The 22204-nt window shown below is 35.3% G+C and overlaps 1 protein-coding gene across 6 annotated transcripts in view; it reads right to left on the bottom strand.

Annotated features, from left to right (window-relative positions):
* EPB41 (erythrocyte membrane protein band 4.1) overlaps nucleotides 1-22204 on the bottom strand; it is a 163967-nt gene that overhangs the window by 64038 nt on the left and 77725 nt on the right. For all 6 annotated transcript variants that reach the window (XM_054571860.1, XM_054571861.1, XM_054571862.1 and 3 more), the window contains exons 3-7: nucleotides 21511-21723; nucleotides 20324-20428; nucleotides 10253-10295; nucleotides 7092-7167; nucleotides 4810-5028 (exon numbers count right to left, since the gene is read on the bottom strand). In XM_054571860.1, coding sequence (XP_054427835.1) covers nucleotides 4810-5028; nucleotides 7092-7167; nucleotides 10253-10295; nucleotides 20324-20428; nucleotides 21511-21723 — 656 coding nt within the window. The remainder of the gene's footprint in view (nucleotides 1-4809; nucleotides 5029-7091; nucleotides 7168-10252; nucleotides 10296-20323; nucleotides 20429-21510; nucleotides 21724-22204) is intronic.

Genomic DNA, 22204 nt, shown 5'->3' with positions numbered 1-22204 from the left:
TGCCCTTCTGCATGGAGAACTATCTTGCTCTACCCCACCTAATGGCTTTGGGAAAAAAAAACTGTTTAAAGAAGCCTTTTCTGATTATAAAAATCATATATATTCATTGTATAAAGTTTGGAAAATATTAAGAGCATAGAAAAAAATCTCCTATAATCCCATCACCCACAGACATCTGTACATGTAAATATAACATATATTTTATAAATGTAATATATTAAAGTATTTCATATTTTAGAGATCATGGCTTTTCCCAAGTTTCCCAAGACTCTTGGAAGTAGCAACAAGTTAGCTGGAAAGAGATTAGATACTTCTAAACCATTAAGATTACTGTCTTGAATTATTAAGTACTACCTAATAATTTACTACTTGAAAGTACTGCAGCTTACAAAAGTACCTAACCAGGAAGCTCTGGCACTGGTAAACTCTTGCACATTAAAAAGGAAAGTTATAACAAAGTTTCTCTGCATTTATTATGAGCAAGTGGGGTCAGGATATAGAGCCATTCGGTGAGTTCCAATGATATGTGACAGCCTTTTAATGATGTTTGTTGCATCTTTTAATTAAGGACTGTGATTTCAAATAATTAAGGAAGACAACTGACAAGTTTACATACCTTCCTAGTACCCATAAAATGGATGGCAATTAATTTTAAAGCTTGATTTGCTAGTGTAAATTTAAAGTGTAATTATAGCTTCAAAGTCTCTGTCCAGGCAAAGGGCCCCTACTAAGGGCTCCATATACATTAGTTGTCTTCTAGTTATCTGAGGAGCAGGGTGTTATTTGATTGTACTTTTCAATGTATAGTAAAATTCTTCAGCCTAAGCAAAAGTGTCTTGAATTGGTTAAAACGCCATATTGTTGAAGATAATTAAAACTCCCATTTGGCTTTCTATTTGTGAGGGTTGCTACCCTTTCTAAAAAGGAGCAAATAAATTCCAAAATGACAGACTACTAAATGTTCTATTCAAGGAAATCCATTATTGCTTAATTTCTATCTGTATACCTAACAGAACATCAAGTGAACCATATCCGTTTGTCCTCTGAGATCATTTCGCCTGCTGGGGCTTACATTCTGTTAAGTTCCAAAGAGGGGCTCCCTAAACTCAAACTCACATTCATCACTTATAAAATAGGGACAAGAATTATTATTATCCTAGCAAACATATGAATTCTCACTACATACTAATCATGATGCTAAGCATTTCACATGAATTTTCTGATTTAACAGTCACAAAATTCACATCATGACCCTTACTTTTCAGATCAGAAAACTAAAGCTCAGAGCACTTAACCTACTAAGAGTCATAAAGCTAACAAGGAATGGCATGTGAACTCAGAGTAAGACAGGCAGACTCCAGAGCTCACGACTAGGTCAGAGCTGTCTTATGACCTAGTTCAGTGGTTCTCAAAGTGTTTGACCTCAGGATCCCTTCACTCTCTTAATAATTATTGAGGACTCCAAAGAGCTTTACTTTATGTGTGTTATTTCTATCAACATTTAATATATTAGAAATTAAAACAAAGAAAAATTTAAAATATTTATTAACTTTTGAATACTCATATTTTAACATAATTTTTTATGTAAAAAATAACAATATTGTCTCAAAATGTAGTAAAAAATGGACATTGTTTTACATATTTACAAATTTCTTAAATGTTTGGCTTAGGTTGGATATTCCTTTCTGCTTCTGTATTCAATCTGTTGCAATATGTTGATTTTGTTATAATATATTAATGTGATCTCACACAGACACAAAGTTGGAAAAGAAAGGATTAATAATTAAAAATATTCTTCTTGGATATGATACCAAAACTCAACAATGGCAGTTTCTTAAAGATTAGATGCAATGTGAAATCTGAAAACATATCAATTAACTTTTATTCTCTGTTGCATTAAAATTCATTAGTCTATCTTGCATTTTGAATGTTTTAAATGGACCTTTTTTTTTACCCATGCATGATTTACAACATACATTTCATATTTGAAAAATACTAATTCACTGAGTAATACAAGACTTCCAAATGTTGACACGTTTCATTGTACAATATAAGGAAAAAATTACATTCATTAAAATCATCACAACTTCATCAGAAAAGCCTTTAAGTATTTGGATCCTGTCAAGATCATGGTGACAAATACAAGTTTTCCAAAATTCTAATTTTCACTTAAAGGCTTGAATTTTGTCATTAGCAACAAATACTGTCAGTTGTTTACTAATCCTAAAAGTACCGGCTCACTTCATTTTTAAGAAAATAGCTTCCAAATAACCAAGTCTGAATAATAATAGTCATTTTTTCAAGTAAAAATGGTATTTATTAAGAAGGTGGCTAATTCAGTTCGCACCTCAAAACAATTACGCAGATGTTTTCCTCAAGACAACTATTGTACTTCAGTATGCAGTGTAATTGTGTTCTATGTATGTCAGATTTAATCACACAGGATATTAAATAGAAATGTATTTAAGATTTAATAAAATAACCATTTTTTTACTGCCTCATCAAGAAAATTTCTAATTGAACTGGCCCTTTTAATCTTTATAATGGCAAGTTAAAAAATAAAAGTGCATGTTGATAAAGAATATAATGACAACTAGTTTGGTGTCATTGCCTTGATTCGTGCTTTACCCATTTCAACACAGTGAAAAAGGTAAATATCATTATAGTTACTATGAAAATAATTTTGATCTCATGGACCCCTTGAAAAAATCTTTTAGACCACCAGGCTGGCCTAACTAAAAGGGTGGCTATGAAGATTAAATGTGATATTGCACATAAAGTGCTTAGTATAGTATCTGGCACATGATACACAATAATTAGCAACTTATAATGACTGTGTAATAATACTACAAAGGAGAGCCAAACATTAGAACAGAGATAGACTATAAAGTCCTCCCAAACCTGAGATTCTATTATAATCAAATAACCATTAAAAGAATCATCAGAGACAGATTTAAAGTATTGATTATAATCTGATACCATCTGCTGTTAGGCTCCACAGCAGTAGTAAAAAAAATACACACACACACACACACACACACACACACAATTTTACTGACTGCCCAAAGATTATACTATTAATAAAATTCATTCATTCATTCATTCATTCATTCATTCATTTATAGAGAGAGGGGAAGAGCAGGACATAGAGAAGGAGAGAAACATCAATATGTGAGAACGCTGACTGGTTGTCTCTCACATGCTCCCCCAACTGAGGACCTGGCCCACAACCCAGGTATGTCTCCAGGCAACCTTTTGGTTTGCAGATGATGCCCAACCCACTAAGCCACACCAGTCAGGTAAGGCTTAGAAAATCATTTCTAAATTATTAGAAAATAAAAAGAGCATTCTGCTATAATCCTAACATTCTAACAAATCGAATTATTTCAATTGATTGTTTCTTCCTACTACTTGGTTTTGTAAATATATGTAGTGAATATATTTTATATATGTAAATTTCTAGAATCATAATCAGAATATAAATAAAAGTATTAAAATGAAATAAGGACAATGCAACATCCTTAAGTTACAGTCATTAACAAGTTACAAATGGTATATTTAGTGGGTCCTAGATATTAATGTATAGTTCTCCCTGGAAACAGTATGACTCAATGAGAGCAGGGTGATTCTTTTAAGATTATTGCTATGTAGGTTGTAGACTTTATAAAGTCCTCATGGTTCCCATGACTGATATACCAGAACCTACAGGGGCAATAAGACAACCAGAATTGGGGCATCTTGAGTTAAAGCTCTCTTATTTTAAATATCTCAATCCATACAATCCTGTTGGAACCACTCCAAGGAAAACAAGATTGCTCACTGACCCGACAGAATACTTGTTACTACCATGTAAAGCCTATTAAGACTGTTCTGGATTTCTCAGCAGTGTGACCGTTTGGAACATCGTAACATAATTCACTAACATAACTCAAGGTACAAACTCAAGGTCAGGATCAGACATTTGCCTTAGTATGCTAAGGGAGCTTAAAAAATTTAGCATAGTAAGTCATTCACATAACAATGGAATGTATGGTAGAAGAAACACAAATTATTCTGGCACTTTACTATTAGCTAACATTTATTGAATTTTCACTATGTGTAAGACATTGTATTAAGTTTTTCCACACATTACCTTTTCTAATCCTATCAACCACCCTATTTCCTCTGAGGTAAATAATTTCTATCAGACATATAAAAAACCTGAGGCTCAGAGAGATTAAATGAATGACCCAAAGTCCCGAGGGCAGGACCAAGCAGATCCAAGAATGTAACCCAGCTCAATACAACTATAAACCCTTACTGTTGATCAGCATTTTATAATACCTCCCAATATTATCAATATTTCCATGAAAAAAAAAACAACAGTAAATTTAATAAAAACTTTAAAATATACCTTCAGGAGTTTCATGAGCCCTCTGAAGTCTATCCATGTACATAGACCCCAAGTTAAGAAACCCTGCACTAAGAATTTCAAGACACCAAATACAGCATAAGTTTAAAATTTGGAATAATAATAATACATACCATCTACTGAGCACCTACTATGTGCCAGAGGTACTGTGCTTAGAGTTCTGCATATATTACCTCATTTAGTGTTCTCCTACAATGCAACACCCATTACTCTGATGTGCAAACTGAGGGTCAGAGGGCTTTAAACGACTTACCCAAAAAATTGTGAGGGAATTAAGTTTATGCTGATTCTTTCTATGGCACCAGTTTCCACTAAGGAAAATACTGAATCAATACCAAGTCAAGGATTCAAACTTACTGTCAAAACAAACATAGAACAAACCCTGGAGACATATTTACCTGTATGATTTATGTAGTTCCATGACCTTCTCTTCAAGTTCCTTGGTCTGATTTGGGGCCAGTTTAAAATCACTAACATAATCCGCACCATGGAGTTCTGGGTCATAGTCACCCAGCTCAGACTGGATGGTATAAGAACCTAATAATGCTAAGGTTGCAAAGGAACAAGGCAGACGTCCTGCAACTATGTCCTGCCGAAGTTGAAGACATAAATAATATCTATAGCCAAAAGAAAAAAGATGTTACCATGTCAGCAACAACAATAACAAAATATAGGGAGAGAAAAAGGAAGAAGAGGAGAGAGAAAAAAAGTGATTAAGTAACTATGAGATAATATTAATAATTGTTTGATCTAGGTAGTGGGTATATGATTGCTCCTTGTACTATTATTTGTTCTTTTCTGTGTGTTTGAAATTTTTTGATATAAAAAGTTTTTTTTAAACTGTTGGAGGCATGGTTGGGAAGAAGTTTAGAAAGAAAAGAGGAAAAGTGGGGGAAAGTCTGAAGGAGGTAAAGAAACTCATGTTTTGTTGACTACACTAAGAATCACATAGACATATATTACCTTGCCTAACCTTCACATAGAAAATTTGTAAGGGGGGATCACTGCTAGATTACAGATGAGGAATCAGCCTCACAGGGGATGCTTGCTCAATGTTGGATAGTAATAAAGGCTGTTTGACTCTGAAATTGCGCCCTGTCTTTCCTATCACACTCCTTTGCCAGTATATTGCTCTTCGTAAACAAAAATGAAATTATTGATACATTTTCGCTAGAATATGAACATTTTTCAGTGTGTTTTTCCTCCAAGATGGGCTTAAGCTGCACTTGCCTTCACACACTATCATCTTGTAAGACTAATTCCACCAGTGTGCTAACTGCTGGGAATACAGATTGGTGTTAAAACAGTTCAATCCAACAAACCAACAGAATGTCCCTCCATGTGTTAGACATTGGTTTCTGTCAGTATAATGTTCACACCAACGACCCTGACCTCCTAGCTCTTGTTCTAACTGACTGAGATGACTAGTTCAGATTGTTACCAAAAAGGAAAGCTGGGAGGCATGATTAAATTTAATTTTCTATATCATATCCTTGCTTTGACCATAATAAAATATTGAATAAGATATGCATTGGCAATAGTTTTTGCTATCTGTAATTAGTCACTACTACATTTATGTTTAAAAGAGAGCATTGCCAACCAACCACAAGAATCTTAATTAAGCTCCTCTAAAATATAGATAATAAAGATTTTTAGAGATTTGTTTTGTTGTGTACATAATAAACTTCAGTGAAGAGAGATGAGTAAGTAGCAACACTAAGAGACAAATATTACCTGTGAAAAATAACCAATTTTTTTCAGGCAGAGATAGGGTATCTCAACTTTAAGAATGTACTAAGTATAACTAGACAAAGAATAATTTTTTTAAAACTATACAGAAAGTTCACAGTACTTAATAATCAGACTTTTTTAAGTCTTAGGCTATTCCCTTATTTGAGAGAGAAAAAAACTAAAGCACAGAAATGTATGTTTGTCTGCAATCAGATAGTTCACAGCAAAGAACAGAACTAGAAAGTTATTTCTCAACAACTGACAATTCAATTTAAAAGACATTTGCCAACCATCTACTATGTGTAGGCTCCAAGCAAGATGCTATGTATATAAATACATACAGTAGCATTCTTTACTATATACTGCTTTTCCATTTTCTTTTTTGTTAATATTTATATAGAATCCAAGAAAGGCCACATTCTTAAACCAGTAAGCTATTTTTAAAAAGTACAAGATTTATTTCATAAATTAAGTGGGCTCAAAAATTACTGAGAAAGACTTAACTCATAAGGATCATTTACCTAATCATATACTTTAACGGCGAGATAGGAAGAACTACTAACAACACTTAGGTTTTAGCTTTTTAAATCCCTATAAGAAAGAACATGGTGGGAGGGGAGTACTTAAAGAAATAAAAGCAAAATTATTTTACTACTACATTTGTGTCTTGCCCGTTGGAAGTTGGTATGGTTTATAGGTGCCCTGCCCATGGCTTGGCATAATACCCATGATAAGCAAAATATTACCCCACCAGTTTTTCCCAGTCAAATCACAGATATCTGAGGCTTTCAGGCTCACTTATTTGCTAGCCTGCCTTGAGGTAATCAGAAACTTTCTATCTCAGGTTTACTAGCTCATCATCTTTCTTCAATCCTGAAAAGAGAAACTCCCAGAGCTTATGATAATGAGAATTACTTATTACATAGTTAACTGTTAATAAAGGGTTTACCTTGTTATATCTTCTGTTAACTGTGCTGGGTCAGGTGGATAAAACTTTACATTAAATGTGAAATTCCAAGGGACACCTGTAAAAATAAATGCAAAAGAATTTTATGCGTATGCCTAAGTTTCTGATTATTAGAAATACCTAAAAATATTCAAATTTTTTTTCTTTCCTGAAGTTTTAATATTTTCATGCTTTGTAAATGAAATTTTTCACGTATAAGAAGCTGTTTAAATACCATTTAAGCGATAGAGTTAGAGGATTTCAGTTTTTTAAAACCCAACTTAATATAGTCTTGTTTACAAAACACTAATACTATATAGGCAAAATAACAGAAAGGAAACCATCTTATAGGTCAACATGTTTAAAGCAATAGTTTCCAAAATGTGATTCATATACCACTCTGAGTCCTCATAAGTCATTTGAATGATCCATGAATTTTCTCTTTTGGTGTTGGCATTATTTATTTGCGACCTCACTCAATACAGGCATACCACATTTTACTGAACTTCGCTTTATCAGATAGAAAGCAACCATGAAAGTTGGGGTGGAAAAAAGTATATACTACAGGTATGATTACATACACATAGTCTATTCCTGAAAGGGGATACAATAAACCAGTTATAATAGTTGAGAAACTAGAAGGGGAACTCCTGGGGAGGGAAAGTGAGAGCCTAGGGGAAAACGGTTAGAAGGGACGCCTACTCTCACTACATACTATTTTATAACACTTGATCTTTGTTTGTACTTTGTACATGTAGTACTTAATAGATATATGCACATATGTATAGATATAAACACAAACATACATATGTAATTTTGAAAAAGGATAAACTTTGCCTCCTCTCACTAAAATGCTAATATCCAAGGGCAAGAATTTTTTCTGTTTTATTTCATGTATATCCCTAGTGCCTAAAACAGTGCTTGGCATATCATGAATGCTCAAGAAATACTTGTTGAGAAAATAAATGAAATAAATTAACTGATCTCATGCATTATTGTGAAGGTTATAGGAAAATGCTACAGTTCCAGAAAATATTTTTTTTTAAATAAAAGGACCACATAAAAGAAGAAGAATAGGTACTAGTATATTAAAATTATTTATTGCCCTGGCTGGGGTGCTCAGTGGGTTGGAACACTGGGTTTGGTGTTGGAGCCATACACCAAAAGGCTGTGGTTTCGATTCTTGGTCAAGGCTCGTACCTAGGTTGCGAGCTCCATCCCTGGTTGGGGCACATATGGTAGGTAACCAATCAATGTTTCTTTCCCGCAGGACAAAGAGAGAGAGAGAGAGAGAGAGAGAGTCTCTCTCTTCCTCCTTTTCTCTCTAAAATCAATAAACATATCCTTGAGAGATTTTTTTAAAATATTTATTTATTTATTAATCCAGATCCCCCACTGATCTCAAGTTACTAGACCTAATCAAACCACAAAAAAAGAAAAACAGAAAAAAAACAATAACCTTGTATTCTGCTTGGACTTTCCTTCTCTGTTAAACCCAAAATAAGGAAGTTTAGCTGTATTAAGAGTAATATCTAAACAGATATGTCCCCAAAATTAACTCTTTTACTTTTGTTAATAGCAATTGTAAGCAGAGGAACCCAAACTTTCAGTTCCAATTTTTTCCATGCAAGAGATACAAGTTTGGGACACTTTTAAAGATATCCAGTTTCACTGCATGCACACTGAGGGTTAAATGCAACAGGGAGGCTAAAAAAGTTAATCAGTTGGAATTTTAAAAAATATTAAAATTAAGCTTTAGTCAGTGACTATTTCTAGAATATGATACATATTATTAGTAATACCTTATACAGAATGTTTAGTGGGAAAAAATGGTAGCTAGAAAAGCCCTAAAAAGTTTCAACATTAAAATTTCTGCTTCTGAATCAGCAACACTGATTTAGGGTCGCCGGTTCGATTCCCAGTCAGGGCACATGCCTGGGTTGAGGGCCAGGTCCCTGGTTGGGGGCATGCGAGAGGCAACCAACTGATGTTTCTCCTGCACATTGATGTTTCTCTCCCTCCCTTCCTCTCTCTCTAAAAACTAAATAAATAAAATATTTTTTAAAACGTCTTCATGTATAGTCATTTATTCCTAAGTAAAATTGAATACTAAAAATATTTTCATTGAAAGGAGCTAGGAGTTATGTTTTTCTTGTCATGTCTCAAATGTGCTGAATATTTTTTGCTGACTTGCATTATAAAGCAAGATTTTATAGGCTGGAAGCAAATATGAAAAGTTGCCAGACCAAAAGAGTATTTTGTTTCTCTGTCTTAAGAAATATAAATTATGAATAGGGTCTAAAGGAAAACATTTCACCATAATAAAATTATTTTCTTTTAAGAAACAAATTAAAATTTGTTTTTAGGTGATAACTAAAAGTTACTAATCATGATGAATAACATCTTTACAGTTCCTATAAGTTTCCTCAAAATAAACCAAACTAAAAGGATATCTGGTCACAAATAGCGGGTGGATGGGGTTTTGGGGTCTCTACCCTTCAGCCAACCCATTAAGTCTGCAGCTAGAAAATACTAATTTATACTTTTTTGACCTAGGAATATCTATTTCTAGATACTAGGAGGAGAAGGGTGTGCAGCAGTAATATATTCTAGAGGGTTTGAAGCTAGGAGAAAGCCACAAGGTCAGAAGGGTCACTGGCAAAGAATTCTTATTCTTCTATTCTTACACTTCAGTTTGGAAGAGGAATGTTGAAAATGGACAAAAAGAACCACAGAGAGGAAAACATGAAGATGGTTAGTCCAGAACAATTTAAAAAGAACAAAATCAGGCAGCATACTTCTAATTGAAGCCTACTCCAATTTCAACTACTACTCTTTTGAGAACTGACTCCCATATCCTTTTTCTCTTTTCACCTTTGTTCTTTCTGTTTCTCTCAACTGTTCCTATCTTCCCCAACTTTGCCTAGTTGTAAAAAAAAAAAAAAAAAAAAAAAAAAATCATCAAGATCTGACCTACATCTCAACAGGATCCACTACTGCTGTCTTTCTATTATGGAATCCCCTTCTTCTAGGCGAAGGCTTTACCTCAATTTCAAAGCCACCTGCTACAGTCAGGATTATAAAGTGACTAACAGCCAGAAAATGGTTAGAAATCTTCTGACATACTAAAAGAAAGAACTATAAAAAAGGCAACATTCACTTACCACGAACCTGCTTTTTTATTTCTTTGGCAGAGTCCAGCCATGTCTGTAAAAAGAAGAAAAGGCATTCACACAGATCTCCAAAACATAAATAAGAGAGTACCAGAATCAGGATTATTGACCATCTTCAAACAGTGCCTCCAGGTCAACCTACATCTCCAAAATTCTTTGCATTAATTTCATACAGCATAGCAATTTTGAGTAGAAAAACAGGACTGGACAGTTGGGCTGAAATCCTAGCCTCCACTACTTCCTAGCTGAGTGTCTTTAGGTATTTCTGTACTTCAGTTTCCTCATCTATAAAATATTAGTAGTAGTGCCTATTTCAGAGAGTTATTGTGAAGATTAAATGAATAGATGTAATACTCTCTGTAAACAAGAAATGCTAAATAAGTACTTGTTATTTTTATTATACTATAAAGGCTAGAAGAGCTTTTATCTATAACCAGGATTATTGACATCACCCAGATCTTATTTTTCCCTCCACTCTGACCTCTGGTCTTGTATAGCTTTTCTGTCAGCACAGCACCTGGTACATGGTTCGTACGCAATGAATGTTTACTGAACGACTGTTTTGTTTTGCCTGACTACTCTTGTCCACACTAATCTCTCCCTTTACCGTGCTTCAGCCCCACTTAGAGTCTGCCCACCACTGTGATGGACCATGCAAAATAACGATACTTGCAAAGAGCCTCATCCTTAACATCTTTCATAGGTTCCTAGGGAAAACTGTGAAAACAGAAATTTCTAATTAAATTGTTTTAAAAATTTTTATTGGCATAAGATACATAGAGAAAAGTATGTAAAACATAAGTGTATAGAGCAGTAAATTACCAAAGCAAGCATGTAATATTACCAGCATCACAGGAGCTCCTCCCAGTCCTTCCTCATTCCCTCCTCTAAAAAGTTCAAAATTGAATTTTAGTGGTATTTAGACAAGGAGAGTGAGGTGCCCCCTCTTCACTCTCTACCAACAGCAGCAAAGCACAGGTGATCATCCAATTTGCCCCAGCCGAGCAATAGCCTCAACGCCACTGTCTTATATTTCCTGGTATACCACTTTAACTGTTACATAAAGATAGTCACTACGACAGACAAAAAGCACAAGAATGAGGACTAGTTTCCTTTTATTTCCCCTGCTTACTCAGTTAATACAGATAATTAAGAAATATGTTTAAAATGTCACAATATAATATTGTTCTATAGTATAAAACTAAGCACACATTTGTTTAAGCCCTGTCAGAAAGTGGGTAAGCTGGGTGTTTCTCCTTCATCTCTCATCAAGACCAAAAAACTTTAGGTCCAAAGGCAAGGGAAGACTTTAAATGCGCCAACTGATAAGTTTTGTGGAACCTCCAAGAACTATGGTTTATACCGTGACACCCAGAATTCTTAACAAAGACTTCTTGTTACCACTTTGGAGTAAACATCTCCCCACCATAATGAGGCAACTCCATATTTTCCATTATTTTTAAGAGAAACTTCCCAAAATAACCTGAAGCGGCCAAGTTTCATACAGGGATTCCATAAGCTATTCCCCCCCAAATTGACATACAGAGGGCAAACCCAGATTTGTGTCAGTCACATGGTACCCCGGGCTGTATAAACTACCTTACAATATGCTATTATTGCTTCAGTATCTCAACTTCCAAATCAAAATCAAAAGCAGTGTGTACAAGATAATAAAAATCAGTGTGCACAAGAATAGGTACTTTTATGCTCAATTTAAATGATTCCTTTCACAGTATTTTATTTAGTCAACAAATATTTGAGGAATGCTTCCACATGCTAGGCACCACAGTTACAAAAAGGGATTTAAAAATAGCACTTGTCTTCAAGGAGCTGTCTGTCTAATAGAAGCAGTGAACACTGAACAATCAGTTTGTTCTGGGCATGATAATTACTATAATAGAAATGTATGAAAGTGCTATGCAAGAGCAGAGAGTGCTCTTGGAGCACAGAGGAGCTGCGCCAAAATGGACTGGGGTAAGAGGCAGTTAGGAAATGTTTCTCAAAAGAATGTTTGGGAGATCTGCATTGAGGCTTGAAGGACAAACAAGAACTAGCCATGCAAAAAAGAAGAGGAAGTAATTAGAAAGGCATAAAGTGTAAGAGAGAACATGATATATCTGAGTTACGGCCTGTACCTCTACATAGCTGGAGCACAGAGGTAAGGAGGAGAGATGGAAAATGGAAAATAGTATTCCATGCTAAGAAACTTGGCCTTTGTCAGGTTCTAGGCAAGGGGGAGCCACTGAAGGATTTCAAATGGGGTGATATGAATTTGAGGAAACAAGACTGTGCACAGGGAGACCAAATAAGAGGTTGTTGTTGACAATGATGAATGTGGTCCAGAACAGAATAATGGTTATGGGTATCAGTTTTGAGGTCATATAGTCTTGAGTTCTAATCCTAACTTGACCTCTCCACCACTTACTAGTAAAGTAATCTTATATAAGACAATCTTTCTGAGATTCAATTTTCTCATATATGCAATTGGGATAAAATTGCCTTCCTCACAGTTACTGTGGATTAAATTATTTCATGTATATAAAAAACATATAGCCAGTACTAAATAAATTATAGTCATATGGATAATCAAAAGAGTGTAATGGGATAAAGTCTATGGGACGGAGAAGATAGGAATTTATGAGCTAAAATAGTCAGGATTAATGACTGATTGTTGGTAAGGTGTAGTGGTAAAGGATAATTCCCAAGTTGCTGGCCAGGGAAACTGGGGAAATGTGGGAATGGGAAATTCCCACATCTGAAATAGGAAATGGAATAAATTTTCATGAAGAAGAGAAAAGATAGCAAAAAACTGGAAACAACACAAATGTTTCCCTGTCAGGAGTCCATTTTGCCAATTATATCAGGTGAATTAAATAAATTAACATTTTAAACAGAATTTCAGTTTGTGCATTAAAAAAAAATGCATTCCTATATAGATAAACACAGCTTGCATTCTTGTACAACCACATCAAAATTACAACTTAATTATTGAACAACCATCATTCAGAACCATCAGAAGCCGAGCTGAATAAAGTCTGACAACTACAGAATTAAAGAAACCACATCTATCCAGACTGGTAGGAGGGGAAGAGATGTGGACCAGGCTGGTCCCACATCCAAGTGTGGTGGATAAAAACTCAGAAGGGATATCTTAGGAGTGAGGAGTGCCAGCCCCACACCAGGACCCCAAGCCTAGGGTTTCAATGCCAGGAAATTAAGTCCCCATAACTTCTGGCTGTAAAATCCAGCAGGTACTGAGTCAATGGAACAAACTTCTGGAGTCCCAAACAGTTCCTCCTTAAAGAACCCACACACAGACTTACTCAGACTCACTCCCTCTGAGCTCCAACACTACAGTAGCAGCTTGAAAGGCACTACGGACATACAGGGAGGAACTGAAGGGTCTGGTTATCAAGGTGAGAGATGGGGACGGCTTTCTCCCAGACAGAAAGGTGTCCCTTTTCTGAACCATCCCCTGAGAGAGAGCCACAGAACCTGCAGGCAAGTGCCATATCTGAGACTCCATCAATCTGACTAACACTGTTTGCCCTGCCCTGGAGATGCCCTGAGGCTCCTCCCATCCATTACAGATGTTAACAGTGGCTTTTCCCTATGAATGGCTGGTCTTGGCTCAGGCTTCATCACTTCTTAATTCCTTTCAAACAAGCAACAGCCAGCCGGCCTCAGTGAGTAAGTGGCCCCAGGAACAGCACTAGCAGCAGCTAGCCTAAATTAACAGCTTGGATTTACCTGGCAATCTCCAAGCCAAGCACAAGTAGCAGCCATCTCAGATTGTTTTATAGCTCAGGCAGGGTGGCCTTAGGCAAAACACAGGTGGGAGCTGACCTTGGCCTGTACCACCCGGGAAACCCCAGGGCCTGCACCACAGTGCACAGCTACAGACCATGTCGGAGCACCACCACACTGCCCCTGCTCACCTGATCCTCCACGGAGGGCAGAAACTGGTGGTCAGTGGTCACAGCCAGTCCTTGCAGCTGACTGGCCTGGGTACCCTCCCATTGACCTGCCAACAGCAATCAAGGCTCAACCACAAGAGGAGAGTGTACTCAATCCACAAAAAGGGCACAACTCAAGTATCCAGCTTAGGTGATAGGGGAGGCTGTGCCACTGGACCCTGCAGGACACCTGCTACATTAGGCCCCGCTACCAAGACACAGAGTCATAGCATCTCTACCTAATACATAGAAACAAACACAGGGAGGCTGCCAAAATGAAAAGACAAAGAAACATGGCTCAAATTAGAAGAGATCAAAACTCCAGAAAAATAACTAAATGAAAAGGAGATAAGCAATCTACCAGATGCAGAGTTCAAAACATTAGTTATAAGGATGTTCAAGGAACTTAGTGAGGACCTCGACAGCATAAAAAAGATCCAGTCAGAAATGAAGGATACGCTAAATGAAATAAAGAACAATTTACAGGGAAACAACAGTAGAGGGGATGAAGCCGAGAGTCAAATCAATGATTTGGAACATAAGGAAACAAAAAACAACTAGTCAGAACAACAAGAAGAAAAAGGAATCCAAAAAAGAGAGGATAGTGTAAACAGCCCCTGGGACAACTTTAAAGGTCCAACACTCACATCATAGGGGTACGAGAAGGAGAAGAGAAGGAGCAAGAAATTGGAAATCTATTTGAAAAAATAATGAAAGAAAACTTCCCAAGTTTGGTGAAGGAAATAGATGTACAAGTCCAGGAAGCACAGAGAGTCCCAAACAAGATGGATGCAAAGAGGCCTACTCCAAGACATATCATAATTAAAATGCCAAAATTTAAAGATAAAGAGAGAATCTTAAAAGCAGCAAGAGAAAAGAAGTTAGTTACCAAAAGAGGAGTTCCCATAAGACTTTCAGCTGATTTCTCAAAAGAAACTTTGCAAGCTAAAGGGATTGGCAAGAAATACTCAAAGTTGTGAAAAGCAGAGACATACAGCCAAGATTGGTCTACCCAGCAGAGCTATCATTTAGAATTGAAGAGCTTCCCAGACAAGAAAAAACTAAGAGTTCATCATCACCAAACCATTATTATATGAAATGTTAAAGGGACTTATTTAAGAAAAAGAAGAAGATCAAAACTATGAACAATAGAATGGCAGTAAAAAGATATCAACAATTGAATCTAAAAAACAAACTAAGCAAACAAGAGGTACGAGACAGAATCATGGATACAGAGAGCATTTTGATGGTTGCTAGATGGGAGGAGGGTGTAGGGGAATGGGTGAAGAGGTGAGGGGATTAAGAAGTACAAATAGGCAGTTACACAATAGCCATGGGGATGTAAAATACAGTATAGGAAATGTAGTAGCCAAAGAACTTATGCACATGACCCATGGACACAAACAATGGTGTGGGGATTGCCTGAGGGAATGGGGGGTGCTGGGTGGAGGGGAGCAAAGGGGGAAAATTGGGACAAATTGTAATAGCATAATCAATCAAATATCATTTAAAATAAATAAATAAATAAATGCATCCCTTCTTGAGCTTAAAAAATGTTTCAAAATAATATAGAAATGAAAAGATCCTGATACAGATCTCCATTCATTCAACTGAATAATTACAGGTCTCGCTTGTGTTTCAAAATACCTTCTCACATACTGTTCCTGTCACTTGTAATACTCTATCCACATTTCTTCATCTAAGATTTCTAACTATCTCTAATAATATAGATCTTATGTTACCTTCTGCAGAAAACCCTTTCTATGTTGATATCCATCTTACTTATGTCTCCTAGTCAGTCTAGGAATTCCCTGAAAAAAAGGCTATGTCCTTTATAGCTCAGCCCAGCAGAAGGCAGATGCTATCTACTCAATAATGTTTGATGAATGAAGAAATGAATGAACAAATAAAGAATGCTACTGAAATAAGTCAGGATAGCAATGATAAAGTTTTAACAAAGGGGATGGCACAAATCTCTCACAGGGCTATAAAAGTTCACTTCTCACTGCTTTTCCTGTTTTCTTGCTAGACTCAGTTTGGCAATTATCATGTAGTCAGTAGGGAAAGAGAGCAAGTAAGCTATTCCAAGCAAGAAAAAATTCAATGAACTTTCCTTTGTGCGGCGTTGGTGGTATAGTGGTGAGCATAGCTGCCTTCCAATTAACTCTCCTCCCTGATAAAGGTACCAAATTCTCTACAAACAAAATACACAGATATAGATGCTCTTAAGGAGAAAAGTTACAAAGTATAAATCTTTACACACACACAACAGGAAACACTAGAGACTGGGAATGTATTGATTTCTCCTTGTAAAAATTTGTTTCTCCTTGTATTATGGTTCACATTTTTTCCCCACAATATGAATAACTAATTCTGTAGTTAGGAAACAAAAATCAAGAAACAAAGATAAAATGTAAAAATCAAGGAAAGAGAAATAAAAAGCTGAAAAAGAAAATTGCGTAGGAAAGGGAAGGAATTTCAGGAGCGAGTTGACTGTGTAGCTTTGAGGAAACCGCTCAGTCTTTATTTACTACAGCTTTCTCATCCCTAAAACAAGGGGGATGAGCCCCAAGAGCCTGTTTTCAGAATGACAGAAAACTTAGATATATGACTATCATAAATTAATTGCTCTACAGATGTAATCATTCCATGAATATCTCTACACTTTTAGTGATGATATCTGGAAATTTGGCTTATTGAAAGTAATATATATATAGGGAATGGTAACTAAAATGAAGTCAGACAATCTGACTAAAGACATTAATTTTAAGTAAAAGCCATGATATTCTCCAGTATTCCCTACCTGAGAAAAGGTTAGATAGATTATTCAACCTGAAGTATGGTCCAGAATGCTTTATGAAACACATTATGAAACACAAATCTAATTTTTTTAAGCAAAGTCTCTGATTACTTGGTAACTGCTTTTTAAAATAATACTATCATAATAACAAGATATAGCTAATTTTTATTAAATGCTTTCTATATGCCAGGCACCATTCTCCTTGCTTTTATAAAGATTATCTCATTATAATTCCTATTTTGCCAATAACAAAAGAGAGGTATAAGTAATTTACCTAACTCATAACTGTTAAGTGGAAAGCAGTTCCCAGAAGTATAATATGTCTACTCTTTCAACAACCATTTATTGAATGCCTACTACACTCAAGCCAGGCAATGTGCTAGCAATGACTTTTTTTAGGAAATCACAGTCCAGTAAAGAAAACAGACATGGGCCCAGAACAGTAGATGATAACCCACAACAAGATACATCACTGTGAATCTCAGAATCCTAAAGGCAAAAAAGAAGAGAAAAGAAATTAAAAGAAGATTCTACTAGCTTTATTCCACAAAGGTGGGAGAGAGGGAATATTATACAAAGGATCAAAAGTCGGAATGCCTTTGGACTTAACCAATAGCAACATTGGAAATTAGAAGTCAGTAGAATAATGCCTCCAAAATGAAGGCAAATAATTTCAAGCCTAAAATTCTATACCCAACCAAACTAACAACCAAATGTTGAGGGTAGAATAAAGACATTTAATGTCTGAAAAAGATTACATCCCATGTTCCATTTCTCAGAAGAAGCACTCTAACAAAATACAAGGAAAAGTTAGGATGAAGGAAGCAGGAGAAGTATCACTAGAGTTATGTACAAGACAGAAGAGGGCAACCCACCCACACTGAAGAAGTATGACTCAAGGAATATAGCAAGGGAGGACTGTCATGTCGTCATCATGACTGCTTTTGTTATAGAATTGGCCCTTCAACCTGGCAATGTTAAGGAAGTTTTCCCCAGGTTCATTTTTGGACACAGTTTTCTTGGGCCACGTGCTAATAAAGTTCTTGCTTTCCCTCAGTGCAGGATGGGCTAAAGATCCTCACTGTGACCCTAAGAAAAATTCCACTTTGACCTATTTCTGAGGGCTGAGGGTTAGTTAGCCACAGTGAATTTAGAAGCAGAAAACATACAACAGCCCATTGCCCCTGACCATGTTCCTTTCAGACACCCTGTGAGAAGCTGGCCCATATTACAGACCTGCCAGGTGCCCTGAATGTAAGCCCTATGTTTCCTAGGATTCAATTGCCCACTGATTCCCCCACAAGGGGCTCTTATAAACTATCAGGAAAGTTAAAGCTAGATAATGATTCAAAGACCTCAGCTTTTCTTTTCTAGAAATATGTTATCTAAGAAGGATAATAATGCCTTTTTTACTTAGCCAGGTTTATACTGCTATTCTACTTTTATATTAAGCACTTTTAACATTACTTTGTCCATTAACATATAAATAAAGTAATTTAATTGTTGCTTATTAAAAAATAAATAAGATAATAAAAAGTACTATAAAGGAAACATTTGCTGAAGAACAGAGTATGAATGGCATCAACAATGGTGAAAGTTTTTGTGCCAATGTGGGCCCTAGAAGCTCAATTGCAAGTGGAAAGAATTTCCTTTGCTGAATGTCGTTAGATAAGCCAGCTTCAGAAATTTAAGCATGCCTGGTTCATAGGAAAATAACTTCCAGTTATATTAAACAAGTACTCAGTGACTTTATTTACATGCCAAATTCAAGCATTCTCAGTTATTCTCAAATCAACCTTGGATGAATATAAAAACATTGAATTTTATCTCACTGTGCTTGTGTAACATAAAATACATTTCAGAGTATTTTCCTTGATTTGTGGAAGAATTTCCTAGCTCAACAGCTGCAGGAAGGTTTTCACTGCAGTTCTAGGGGTATTGTTTTGTTTTTTAGCTACATTCGATCTTTGCTTATGATGAATTAGAGGCTTCAGTACAAGTTTGGCCTGGGCCTTTAAGGAGACAAAGTAAAGGTTAAATCCTTAATGAACAATATTAACCTAGTGCAGGTAGGCACAGTTCTCCTGTTTGAATCAACAGTCATTCATAGAAGGAACAACTATTGCAAATTACTAAAACTACTAGAACTATATTCTACAAACAGATTTTATTTAGGCAAAGGATAATTTCATGTCTTCTAGTATGCATTATCTAACTCAAATAACCCAGTCAATAGAGTCTGCAGTTGTTAAAGGATGCTATCACTCAACTTCTCATAATATAAATCATCTTGGAAAGAGAACCAACTAAAATGGTTTAACCACACTGTATTCAAGACTCTGTCCATGACCTAGCCCCTGTGTAGCTGTCCACATTCACCTACTACTCTATTGCTGCAGGCTCCATGGCTCTTAGTTCCTTCAGTGCCACTTTCTCAACTCCAGGCCATTCTCTCTCCGCTTCACTTGCCCATTTTATCCTTCAGGTCTCAACTTAGGCATCAGCTCTCCAGAGAGGAATTCCCTATGTATACCTTCCCATAACATCTTCTATTACCTTTTGTATGACACTCATCCCACTAAGCTGTAAGCTCCAGAGGGCAGGGACCACGTCTACCTACTCACAGCTGTATCCACATCACCTAGTATAGCACCTACAAATACTTGTTAAACTGGACTAGAGTTTTCATCATTTGATTTTAAGCTATATATTTGTAATTTTCAGTAATTGGCCCAGGAAATAATTCAAGTTTTCTGAAGTAAACATTTGACTTTTAACCTTTCTTCCCTCCTCCATGTTCTCATACTTTCTTTTACTTCCTTCAAAGGTAAATGTACTGGATTTCTTTTAGGCTGGAAAAAAATGTCAGAATCATTGTATAATTGTTTCAACAATATTGTGACTGTATTCTCTTTTATAATGTTACTCTCAAATTATATTATGGGTATATATTATAATTATCCTATAATTACAATATTGATAGAACCATCCATTGAACAACTATTATGAATCTCCTTCATTTAGATCAAATACTAATTGCATAATACATAAAGTTATTGGTATATATTTGCTAACCAGGTCATCATAGCTCTGTACTTTCCCAGTCTTTTAAAAATAAGCAGTAGATACTTTCATGATGAAAGAGCATACCAGAAATGATTTTTTTCTTTAAAATGTCCATTCTACAGAAACAAGAATAACTCTATGTGCATTGTCTCTTGGAGAGGCAGACATAAAGGCATTCTTAATAATAAAAAAATTAAAGTAATTTTTTTCAGCTTCTTACATTACCAGCAGTCTCCTCACCTTGGAGGTTTCGTTATCCCAAATGGCTAGACCAAAGTAGTCTTCTTCCAAAAGGTTGAGGTGCTCACACACTCGTTTAAGCAAATCTTGTCCTTTTGCATGTTTCTGCAAAGATATGCATATGTTAGTTAAGGTTTCCTTGTATCCCTATATTCATCACCAAATAAAATAAAATGTCATTTTCTAATTTCCTCTTTTATCCTTGGTTACCAACACTTTCAAATGTGAGTTACAAAAATCTTGTTTCATAATTTGTCAAATTAAATATGCAACACACTTATAGTTACCAAGTATAGTAGCTATTTTCAAAGTTCAATAGTTTATTTTTCTTGATTTATTTTTTGAAACTTAGAGAGGGAACACCTATTAATAAATATAGTATACTATTTTAGACTATTTATTTATGCTTTGATATATTTGCATTTGCATATAAATAATTCAGAAATAGTTTGTTACAAACCTAAGATACAAGTATATATGAATTGTCTTATTACTAAAAGCTATTATTAGTAATAATGACTGCTTTATATCAAGCATATAATTGACAATTACTGCTCTAGTTAAAAAAATAGCTAATAGGTTTTAAAGGATTTTAATTTGTATTGAGGGAGCAAAAGAATAATTAAATAACTGACATTTTTATTCAATCTTGATTCAGTTTCTTATTCTTTCAGAAAATAATATAAAATTTTAAGAAATGGCATTACTTGATTTAAATTTTTATATCCTATCTCATGGGAATAAAGAAATATATTAAGTAAACTAAAGCTTATTAAGGTTTAGAGAAGAGAGCAGAAACGAACAGATAGTAGTGTTTTTAGACAAATACGGTTATGGGGATAGCTGCATCTAATATCAGAAATTGAAGCTATCTAGGAAATTTGTCATGGAAAGTTACTATAGAAGTAACAAACTTTTTTTTTTTTTTTTTTAATAAAACTGCTTTGGAGTATAAAAGTAACACATGCCTAATTCACAAGATTTGACAAATGCAGAAAAAAATTGAAGAAAATAGGCTCACTCATAAGCTTCCCACACCTCTACCTCCAGAAAAATCACTATTAACATTTCAGCCCATAGAAATAGTCATTATACTGGGTCTTATCTCAGGCCATGGCACCACTTACCCAACCTTACATGAAATAATTTGTAAGTCTTCTAACTACTGAAACTTAAAATGCACTTACTTCCACAACACATTCATAAACTGTATCATCCAACAAAGAAACCTTGCAATGCATGTTTCTGTGTCTTCTGATTGATTTCTGGGAAACTTTTATTTCTCTTTCTGCTTTTGATTCAGGACTTTCTTCTTTCACTTCGGTTTTAGAGCACTCTTCAACTCCTCCTTCTTCCTTAGTTTCAAAATCTGGATCTTCTCTGCGTTCTTCCTGAGCAGGCTGCATATACATGACATCACCAAGTCAATAATACAGACATTTCACAAAACCTTCTGTATACACATCTACCTATAATAATGCTACCAATAAAAGCACTAGCTGAAGAAGAAACATTGCTGAAACAAATATAAGTGATATTAACATTATTTTTCTATAAAAGATATTACAGTCTCCCAAATGATCTACAGACTATATTCTTAAAACTTCATAATAAAAGATAGAATCCCATCTTTCAAATCAATAAATGTAGGTTTCAAGTAAACTATAGAGGACACAAATCTGTTGCTCTCAGCATTATATATTATTCTTCCTGATTATGCCATTATATATTTTTAAAGCCTATCAAAACTTTAATATCTCTGTGTCATGCTCCTCAATTTTAGCAAGGTGGCCTAATGAACTGTAAAATGAGATGTGATTTGTCACATAGTCTAAATTTTATGAATGGTTAAGAGGGGTTTAGGGACCAATTTTAGAGCAT

This window comes from Pteronotus mesoamericanus, unplaced genomic scaffold (assembly GCF_021234165.1).
Source record: "Pteronotus mesoamericanus isolate MK-2021 breed Mesoamerican mustached bat unplaced genomic scaffold, CSHL_Meso_final contig_221, whole genome shotgun sequence".
Taxonomy (NCBI): Eukaryota; Metazoa; Chordata; class Mammalia; order Chiroptera; family Mormoopidae; genus Pteronotus; species Pteronotus mesoamericanus.
This window is presented reverse-complemented; position numbering and strand designations above follow the sequence as displayed.